Source organism: Anarhichas minor, unplaced genomic scaffold (assembly GCF_050575085.1).
Source record: "Anarhichas minor isolate MPS153535 unplaced genomic scaffold, ASM5057508v1 ptg000028l, whole genome shotgun sequence".
In the NCBI taxonomy this organism is placed as follows: domain Eukaryota; kingdom Metazoa; phylum Chordata; class Actinopteri; order Perciformes; family Anarhichadidae; genus Anarhichas; species Anarhichas minor.
Window position 1 is genome coordinate 9730508 of NW_027466474.1, and position 11130 is coordinate 9741637.

The 11130-nt window shown below is 42.5% G+C and overlaps 2 protein-coding genes across 2 annotated transcripts; both read left to right on the forward strand.

Annotated features, from left to right (window-relative positions):
- The first annotated feature begins 321 nt into the window (after positions 1-321).
- On the forward strand, positions 322-1696 carry LOC142962568 (SLC35A4 upstream open reading frame protein-like). Its single transcript, XM_076103134.1, has 3 exons — positions 322-423; positions 799-897; positions 1270-1696. The coding sequence occupies exons 1-3, from the start codon at positions 409-411 to the stop codon at positions 1465-1467; spliced, it is 312 nt and encodes a 103-aa protein (XP_075959249.1). The 5' UTR covers positions 322-408; the 3' UTR covers positions 1468-1696.
- A 97-nt stretch (positions 1697-1793) lies between these two features.
- On the forward strand, positions 1794-3124 carry LOC142962567 (putative UDP-sugar transporter protein SLC35A4). Its single transcript, XM_076103133.1, has one exon. It carries the CDS (start codon positions 1834-1836, stop codon positions 2809-2811), a length of 978 nt encoding a protein of 325 aa, XP_075959248.1. The 5' UTR covers positions 1794-1833; the 3' UTR covers positions 2812-3124.
- Positions 3125-11130: the final 8006 nt, after the last annotated feature.

Consider the following 11130-nt stretch of genomic DNA (forward strand, 5'->3'; position numbering starts at 1 on the left):
TTGACACGTGAAAATAACGCATCGCGTGCATCCAGAGGCGTTATTGATGCTATTTATTCCCCCCCCTCACCTGTTTTATATTACATTAGCTGACACTTTTATCCAAAAACAGCTTACATGAAGTTACTTCAACATGTTGGTACCGGGTACAACCCACTAATCCAGGGTATATTATGGTATGCCACTAAAATGATTAGTGTCAGTGTGGAAAATTAAACGGATATTTTAAACTGCAAAATAAAGGCAACAAGTCACAGAGGAGGGATAAATACATTTATCTTATTTTATCCAATAAAACAAAACTGCGGGCACACTGACACAATACCCCCAGGCCAACTTAATCGAGCTTCAGCAAAAATAAGTGTCCCAGGCTTAAGAGTCGAACACCGATCATCCTGCTGAGCAAAAATGGCGGGTGACAAGGTGAGTAGTGAGTTGCTGTGTTCTGTTTTTTAAATGTTTTAACTTCATGTTTCGTCAGATGACAGTAACTGATAGAAGAGGACGAAAAACGGGTCCTCTCAGCAGCAATTGGCTTAAAAAAAATAAAGTTACCCCGGCGATGATCGCTTCTAATTAAACTTAATCGATCATTGAGCCGGTTAAGTTGTGTTGCAATTAGCTAACCAGCAAACTTCGAGAGAATGTGCCGTTGTCTTACAGAAGCTCCTCGCGGTAGATTGTGTCAGTAACTTTAGGCTATGATGCACAGTGACGCTAGCTATCCTCAGTTACATTAACGTTGGAATTTGATGCGCTGTTTCCTAATTCAAATGTGAGTTATTGCTTTTATTATAGGATCCTCTGAAACAGTTAAAAGACCTGACACGACTCAAGAATCAGTTGGAGGAGATCCAGAGACGAGTAGAGAGCGATGTGTCTGTAGGAATTCCTCAGGTAAGTTGTTCAAGGTGCCCCTGATTATTACCACGCCAGTGGTGAATGAAGTTTAAATAGTTTTCAGCTGTTGTGAAAAGGGGTTTGCCCTCGTCTACCAACCTTTACCAAATGTAAATAAGCACAAGCAATATTTGCCCTTTATTTACCTTTTTGTATTTTTGAAATGAAAATGCATTTCCCCACACTGAAGGTGATGGAGTTTATTTGTCCCTATGATTATTTTTGCGTTGTTCCATTGTTGACAACAGGATGTTTTGATTGTGATATCTAACTGGTAAATATGTCCAATGTTTATTCACCCATCTGTTTGTCCTGTTTCTGCGCTGGGACTGTGCTTAAAATGCCTCTGTCATTCTCTTAATGTTGAAGGGAAGCTCGGTGTTGGGATCTCCGTTTCTGAAGGGCTTTCTGGCCGGCTATGTGGTGGCCAAGCTACGCTCCTCTGCCTTCCTGGGAGTGCTGCTGGGAACGATCACTGGCATTTACTCCGCACAGAACTATCAAGTGCCCAACATTGAATGGACCGTGAAAGAATATATGAACAGCATTAGAAAAGGACCAAAATAATCCGGGCTGACTGATATTCTTGTCATTGACATAAAGGGCACAAGAGAGAGAAATAGTGTTGCAGCAGCTGTCTTTGTCGGTGGCTTGTGACGATCAGCCTTCAAGATTTCCGCCTTGACTGGACTATGGATATAATGATGCAGCTGGAATTTCAAAGTAAAAGCCTGATGTTTTTTATTTGCTGATTATTATTTTTGTTCTGGCTTCAGTTAAATACTGCTGCTTCATTTCCGCTTGTGTCTGTGTGATGTTTACACAGAATGGAAGACTTTTGAGGTTTTAATGTTAAGAGAATAATGCACAAGTATTTTAAAGTAGATATTTAATACAAAAAATAATGGGAGAAATTGTTTATTTTCATTGAGGATGATTGTGATCCAGAATGTGGGACCCGGTTCCCCAGCAAGGATTAGGAGACGGTGGGTGAAAAGGACTCTGTGGGGTGTCCTCTTTGGGCTGATGGTCCTCATCTATGGCTCTCATGCACCGCTCATTTCTCTCACCAAGGTAGACGGTCAAGTCCCTTTCAACCCCTCGTCATGTGTGGTAATGATTGAGTTATCCAAACTTCTGATTTCTCTGGCGACTCTCGTTTCAACCGGGGGTACATCCGCCTTACATGCTGTTCCACCTCTAGTCCGTGTGGCCCCCTATGCAGTCCCTGCGATGCTCTACGCCCTAAACAACAACCTGGTGGTTCTCATGCAGGCCTACATGGACCCAAGCTCATACCAAGTCCTCTCTAACCTGAAAATTGCCTCCACCGCCCTGTTGTACTCCCTCTGCCTGGGCAAGAGGCTCCGGCCTTCTCAGTGGCTGGCTGTGGGGCTCCTCGTGGGTGCAGGGGTGTGTCACAGCTACAGCAGCCTGGATCTAGGGGACCCCGAGAGGGCCGACGCTGAGGAAGGTCTCAGGCTTCATATCACAGCTTGGGGGCTTTTCCTTGTGCTGGTGTACTGCTGCGTTTCAGGGCTTGCAGCAGTTTACACAGAGAGGGTGCTGAAGAGCCAGAAGCTGCCCCTCAGCTTGCAGAATCTCTACCTCTATGTGTTTGGTGTGGCTATCAATGGGCTCTCCTCCTTCTCCTTTGCAGCAGGTGAAAAGAGCTTTCTGGAGGGATACTCTGGGGTGGTTTGGGTCATCATAGCAGGGCAGGCAGCTAACGGACTTCTGATGTCTGTGGTGCTCAAGCACGGCAGCGGGATCACCAGACTGTTTGTCATTTCCTGCTCCATGCTGGTGAACGCTCTGTTGTCTTGGGCCATCTTGGGGCTACAGCTCACACATTTTTTCCTCCTACCCGTTTCAATGATTGGACTGGCAGCTTTCATGTACTACAGATAGTTAATAACTGAACCACAAGGCCCAGTGAACTCATTACAGTCTGTACATTTGTTTTCTGCCTTATATCTATCTGCCTTCTGAAATCCAGAATCCAACGCATATTTCCATGTGTAACAACAGACCATATCATGTGTGAACATTTGTCAGCTGAAAACTACTTTGACAATTAACTTTTTTTTAAATTTAATTCACAATTTTATTATATCTTCAGTTAAGAATTTCTGAAGAGTGCTGCTAGTGTACTTTTGTTTTTTGTGTATTTCAAGAACAATGTCAAAGTGTGTTCATGATAACTAATAAACTGTCAAAACCAGTTTTATTTCTAATGATTTGCATTAAGCACACTGATCGAGAAACGTCTTTCAGTCATACATTCAATGTTGTTGGGATAACAGTTCAGCCGTAGGATCACCTCGCACAGCTAGAGTATCCCTTAACTCTCCCAATGCTGTAAAAGAAAAACGAATGTAAAAGAGAAAATCGTATCTGCAACATTTTACCTTTTTAGAGGTTAGGGGAAGTTCTATCTCCAACATAACAGCCAGAGGTTAAGGAACATACGCTGACCTTTACGGAGTTGTTTGTTGTCCGCCTGCAGCTCCTGGTTCTGGGCAGAGAGGTAGACGGCATCCTGCACAGCTTCCAGCAACACACTTCTGTATCTGCCCTCTGACATCCTCCTCTGCTCCTCACTTACCTGACGAAACACTCTGAACACCTGCAGTAACACAGACAATGAATTATCTATACACCTATTGGTGAAGGAGACTATAAAACTAGTAAAAAATGAATTGAATGGAAAAAGTGAATCAGTGTTCTCTCACTGACAAACTCTAACCTGCAGGCTCTCGTCTCTCAGACAATGCAGCTCTGTTTGGTGGTGACGATATTGATCCTGCAGGTCTCTCTCAGCCTGCTGGGTCTCAGCACGCAGGGCCTCTATCTGCAGCACCAGGACCCGCCTCTCTGTGGTCAGCACCAGCAGGTCTCTCTGGGGGCCTTCTGTCTAGCAGAGGAATGGATGAACCCATAAAAATAAAACAAATGCAAGGGAATAACAGAATCAAGTTGCACATGCAGTAGTTTCCACTGCCCACCATAAATCCAGCCTTGAATTAATTCAAACTGACTCAGCATCCTCAGCTGAGATAGATCACAAACTGAATAATGTTAAACAGCGTATCTCATTATCTCACCGGTAGCTCTTCCTGTGCCAAGTCTCTCTCCATCTTCTGCACCTCCTCCTGAATTAATCTCCAGTGGTCCTCCTTAAGTTGCCTCCTCTGTTCCTGTGCTTTGCTGTATTCCAACTGAGACTTAAATTGGCAAAATAAATGTCTTGAGTGTGGGCACAACCCACTGTCACACACATAAATCTTGTTAATATGTTTAATGGGGTATCCACAAAGCCTTGTAAACACATTATCCTGAATCACATATTCAGGCAAACAATATCATATTTAATTGATAGAGAGCATTACTTGTTGGCAGAGGTCAGATTTCTCTGCAGCAGCTCCACTCTTGAGTGTCTCCTCTCTGAGAGCATCCCTCAGCTGCTGGATTCTTCCTACTCTCTCCTGCACTTTCTCTACATCCCCTTTACCCTCTGTGGATATGAGAAACACACTCAATATCATATTGTCCCTATATATATATATATATATATATATATATATATATATATATATATATATATATATAAACATATTTCATACCACAGCAAATTACCTCTGATATGTTCTTCCATTTCCTGTTTCAGTTGGGCTTGCAAGTATTTCATTGTGTCTGTACCCTCTCTGTGATCACTGCTCTGCAAATTGTTATCTGGAGTCCGACAACTCTGTCGAAACAATGCACAACATGGTACTCGTTTCATAATGTTGGGATCACACACAATCTGTTGTCATTTTGTTAAATTTTGTGGAAATGTTCAAGACTTTAGGAACCTGTGTTTTGCCTTTTATCTTCTTTGACTCTTCTCTCCTCTTCTTCCAAGACTGATTTTTCACAATCTGTTTGAAAGATGACAGAATGTATTTCAGCTTTGATCTCATTTAGTCTCTACAGATTACGCTGAGAAAGCAGTATTTCTTTATAGGTTCATTAAATGAATAACCTGCAGGTTTTGGGTCAGCTCTGCTAGCCTGAGGGTGTTGTGAACTTCACTTTCCCCCTGCGACATCATCACGTTTCTTTGGTCCACGATGTTACCTCTGATCTTTTGCTCGGCTGCTCTTGGACACCAGCGATAAACAGTGGCCTTGGTCACCAAACTTCTCGCTTTCTGGGCCAAAGCTAAAGCGGAGGGGGTCTCGTCATCTAGAAGACCTGATGGATAAAGAAAAGTTATTTCTGCGCTCAAAGGATTCTGGGTAAATTGGTGAGGCCGGGCTCAGAGGACCACTTACCTTGAGGGTTGATACAGTAGATGAGGGCCGTCCTGCTGTTTCCTGTTACGGCATCGTTTAGGAGGAAAGGGAGGATCTTGTCACTTGTTGTGGCTTCACATTGGGCTTGGTCCACAACCCTCACCAGTGGGCTGACTCTGGAAAGTGTTTGTGGGAGAAAATGATTCGACGTGTTGTCATGGTTCTGTATTTTACGAGGCCTCAGAGTTCTTTACACCTGGTATGCTTTATGTGAGGAGGCTCTGGGTGTTGAGATGAAGATGAAGACCTTGGAGATGTTCCAGATTCCCATGATGAATAGTCTTCATACACATTGTTTAGCCTCCTCCCTGGTGGTGTGATTGTATGTGATTATGTGAGATGCAGGGCATGCTTTATAAATCTAAGCAAACGTAATGCTACTTTAAGTTTTGTTTGACTGTGTCCAGCTATACATGCTGTGCCAAGATCTTAATCAGGTTTGCGTTGTAATAAACTTATGTTCAAGTAAGGACAGCTGAGGCTCATGAAGTGTGTTCTATCATTCATCAAGATTGACCAGAAGTTTTCCACATCAGTATTAAACTATTACCTTTTCCTGACATCACATACTAATTATATACAGTGTATACTAAACTTGTTAGTATGCTGTTTCATGCTGGTAGTGTACAATAAATCAATATACTGTTTTATACAAACAGGAACATTTGCTAAATGTGCACAGTGCAACCTCACACCTTTTAGTTTTCTGAGGTGTTACTTGAGCTTTTTTCACCACCACCACCATCATCATCATCATCATCATCACCCATCAAGCTGCAAGACTTATTTAATTGACTAGTAAAGTAGACATGAATGTAATTCAGTGAATATGAAATCTGGCTGAAATAACGTCTTTCCATGGCAGAAGATCTTGCATGATTTTGATAATAACAATGTTTACATGGGAAGCAAATGTCTTCATTGTTGATTTGACTTGATTCATATTTATCCTTCACTGTAGAGATTTTGACTTGTCGTAAATTAACGTTGGCTTTGTTCTAATCATGTGTCACAGTAAGCTGGTGTGACAGTGAGCCATCATGCACATCACCAGGACGGGCATACTGGAAAAAAAAGGGTTAATAGGTTGTAACCAATGCTTCTAAAAGCATTTCCTCCTCCAGCATAAGATCCTTTGCCCCTTTCTTGTACCTCTTTAATTCACAGGGAAAACCTCCAATCGGTCAGAATAGTGTTAAACATTTAGCTGAACATCAGCATATCATTTTCAGTTCCTCTGGCCCATGTAACAGATAGCTGGACTGTAATTGAGTGCATGACGAACCCTCTAAGGTCAGTCCTGCTGGCTCCTCCTGCCAGTCTGAACAGCTGCAGTCTGCTGCGGCATACCTCCGACTCCCCCTCCTCTGGATGAAGTTTCCACTCAACAGCCACTGAGAACAGGGAACTACATCTGAGGGAAGCACACGCACCACGGTGAGCATGTAGTGACAATAACAAGTCAATTCATTCATAAAGCTCAGGACTCGAACTTGAATGACAACGTCCTAATGAGAAAACACAAGAGACAAATTTGCTCCGTGACAATCCAATCACTAATGCGACAGTAAGACACTTAGTTCTATTGAGACCGCCCACAGTAATTAATCCATTCAAAGTAATTCAGTTAATGGATTACATGGCCAGAGTCGGTTTGGACCGCGCTTTACCTGCTAGAAATGGAGCCTGCATCGGCCTTCAGGGTCTCCCTGCATGTTTCATACAGAGTATAGGCTTCTTCTGCTGAGCACACACACACCTCACATAAACCTCCTACAAGACTGAGAAAATAGACAATAGGTTTACACTTCATACTATGGTAAATGTACAAGTGGTGTGTACGTATGTGTTTGTTGTGTTTTGATAAATCGACGGTCTTCAGCTGCACTCACCTTCCAAGGACGGGGTGTACCACAAGTTTTAGAGCCTGTATATTGGGGCTCAGGAGATCCACAGCATTGCCATCTGGGTAAAACTGACATTGATAAACATCAGAAGTTATCCTGCACCATATTGTGTCTAATATGATTTATGGCGATGCTACTAAATAGAAGGACAAACCTGAACGAACGACACAGAGATGAACAACTCCTCTTTCCCTTGTGACAACATACGACTAAACAGATCTGCCAAGACCTGTGACAGAGTCACGGGTAACATGAATAGTGATGGATAAAATCTGCCATTATTGAGAGTAGTTTTGTTTGAAGCTTCACCTGTTTGATGATAGTTTGGTCAATCAGAGCGCTAATCTTCTCTGTGGAGGCTCCACATATCAGCAGCGCTCCATTGAAACCACCTGATACGGCCTCAGTGAGAGGCTGCAGGAACTCAGGGTGGAAACTCTGCAGAATTATATTCAGACTTTTAGTTTCCAGACATTCCAAAAAGTTTGGTTATAAAGAGGCTTAGCGGAGTACAGCTCTAACACAGTCACTTTGATTTAAATCAGAGGTCAGAAGCTCGTACCTGTATGTTGTCAACAGTCACAACTTGGTCAAAGGAGAAGGATTTTGCTTCCTGATTGAAAAACACATTACAACAGTGAGACAACATCACGGAGGTTTCAGAAAGCAAATTGCTGAATGTTGATTGAAGAAAATCCAAATGTTTTACCTTGTCCTTTCCCGATTTGTAGTCCAAACCACGTCCTTCCTCACCGATAACTACATCGTCTTTACCCAAACACAAAAAAACTAACATTTAAACAAAAATTTCCAACGACAGCAGAGCAAATTTACAGACTTTACATTTTTTGTCTTTGCTTTACCCTGGAGTGCAGTCAGAACTACTCCCACTCTCACTGTTTCTCCTCCCTCACACAACTGGAGAAACATGGAAATTGGTCAAAACTGATCAAATCAAACACAGCAGTCTTAGTTCCCCTAATGTCTTTCCCATCTTTACACACTTACGTGGTTGATAAAAGAAGGTACTTACAGGTGCGTTCATGTTCACAGTGGCCATCTCATGCGTATGTGTACCACAGCCACCTGGTCACCTGGATTTCATTACACTGCACTGAAATATTAATGAACCAGAATCTACTTTCACTGGTCTGGGTGATCAGGGTGTAAGATGGACACATACGGCACAACTGAGGGTATAATTACCGTAAAACACTTTTACAATGTATTTTTGAAATAACAGAAAAAGATCAGACTCATATAATAGTAACATGGATTTATCAGATTTATTGAATCTGTTTTGAATCACTTAGATTTACAAAGATATTGCAAACAATGGGGAGATTTTTTTTTTTAAATGTGTAAAACCGATTTATCCTGTATTCATTTTCCATTGTATCATTCACAAGGTTGCCACTTTCTATGGCACCCTTACAATGTGGTTATAGGTTGAAATTGACCAATAATGGTATGAAAGGTTTTTTATTGTTTAATCATTTTTAATGCTTTATAGATCAGTTATAGTTGCTCTGACACGGCTGTTACAGCTGGTAATGCCGCCCAACCCTTTGGTCAATGGTCCTGACCTACAGCATCACCACAGAAGTGTAGCGCCCAACCTCCGGGGCGGTTCCCGCTCAGGTAAACACTGTTAGAGTCTGTCGGCACATTTGCCCTAGTTTGTCCTGTTAGCTATGAGCTAACGTGTTGAGGGCAGTTGAGAGGCAATAGAAATGCAACCTATGCACCTGTAATAAATTAATTGATTTTGGTCTATTAGGGATTTTCACAACCTGGCAATATAACTGATAACTATGTTTTAGTAAATAGTCTATTAGCCAATAGTAAAGCTATCAGTTAAATCGTTCATGCCTTTTTTTAAAAGTGGTACCCAAACAAAGATGTTTTCTGCAAACAATCAACAAAAATAAACGAGGTATGACAATAAACCCATAAAGAGTGACAGGCAGAGAGGAGAGTGGTTGCGTTGTGTCCCACAGGTCGGCTTCACACATGTTTCAAGAGAGGAATTCAAAGTCTGAGTCCCCTGCTGGTCCACTGGAAGCTCTTCAGGCAAGTCCACCACAGACACACTGTCTGTGTTGTTCTGGACCACACATGTCTCATTCATCAAGATGGTAAATTGGTTACTGTCCACCTTCAGCTCCTGGAGCTGAGACAGGTTACCCAGACAGGGGAGACGTATGAGGCGGTTATGAGACAAATTTAGCTTTTTCAGGGTCAGTGGAGGGTTGTTGAATACCTCCAGAGAATTATAACTTAGATCCAGTTCTTCCAGAGAAGAAGAGTTCAGCAAATGAATCTCTGTGATCCCCGAGTGGGACAGATTGAGCATCCTGAGCGGCTTCAACTGGGGGCATTGCGGATAGTGGACGATTGAGAAACTGTTCCTGCTGACATCAAGTACGGTGAGGGCAGGGGTGAGACTCAGGAGCGTGCAGAGAGACTGGAGGGAGGCGAGGTTGCTGCGTCTCAGATGAAGAGATTTCAGATGGTTGAATGAAAGAGAGGAGCAATGTGGGATATTCTGCAGGCTCGTGAAAGAGATGGGGTTCTCTGACAGATCGAGCTGCGCCAGGTTTTCTACTGTTTGAGCCCAGCTGCAGTCGATCTCAACCAGGCCGCAACGAACAAGGGCCAGAGATTTCAGGGAGCCAAACAACCAGCGATGGAGCCCCCGGAATGAGGGCTGTAGGAGAACGGGGTCCACTCTTACGTCTTCTAGGAGAAGTGTTTTTATTTGAGATGCTTTCGGTAACTCTGGATACTCTAAATGCCGGACACCTTTCAGAGTTGATGAAATTATGTTAATTGTGTTCACATTTGAGAATGACAGAAGAGGGATCACTGCACTGATGAATGAAGAGGGGGTTGTGACGTTATTGAAAATGAGTTTTTCTGCCCGTAATAAAACTTTTAGAAAAACTTTTGGCCCCAGGAATGTGTCCATATCGCTTACATCCAGTTTGCCATCTCTCAGCTCCAGCTCCAAAGCATGGAAACAATTCAGACTTTGCGGGTTGCGGATAACCATAACGTCGCACACACACCGAGTCATATCCAGTACACAAAGAGAAGGGGCCGCTTCTGAAGTGACAGCGAGTGCTAACAGCAGGAACAGAATCAGTCTCTGATTCAGTGTCATCGTAGGCAGGAGGACTGTCAGCGACACCTGAAAATGTCAAGATCCAGAGTAGAGTCTCAAGTCCTGAAAAAGACATTTTTTAAATATTACCTAACATGCTTTTTTATTTATAGTAAGGCACCTTTGTAACATTTAACAGATCATAAAAGGCGTTAAATTCGACCATCTGTAACCAAAATAAACTCTGCCTATATACAGGTTTTTATAGGTAACAGAACATTTTATTTGAATAACTTTCTTTTCTAAATGTGGTCTATATCGTTTTCTCGATTCCAATTGCAAAATTGTTTCAAACTCCCTGTTTTGTCAGTGATGCCGTACATCTCAAGCAGTATTAAAAGCTGCTAAAAAAGGTCTCCACCCAACCGGACAACTCTTAGGTTCAAAATATAAAAGTTCTATAATCTACAACTGGACATCAAAAATGCATTGAAAGAACATAAACTCAGCAAGTCAAGTAAAGCACTTACCCTCTGGTCAGTTTATCTGTAGGTGTTTACCACTAACCGGTGACTGCGTTCAGTGCTTTTATTCTCACTTGACTTCTGATTTTCTTCAGCTTCTCTTCCTCACATCTCTTAAAAAAGGGAAGACCTGTGTTCTAGGACACGCAGCACTTCCTCAGAGCAGGAGTAAATACCCCCAAATGAATCATACCATTGCAATTTTTGCATGTCAACAGCACAATGGTTCTGTTCTTTGCCCAGCAGATCCTGTTAATCTAATTGCATTGATTTGATGATAAGCACTGCCTCATTTAAGCTGGCCAGCTTGTTAGCTTTGTACAGTACGGGGAATTTAGGCGATCCAGTTAATT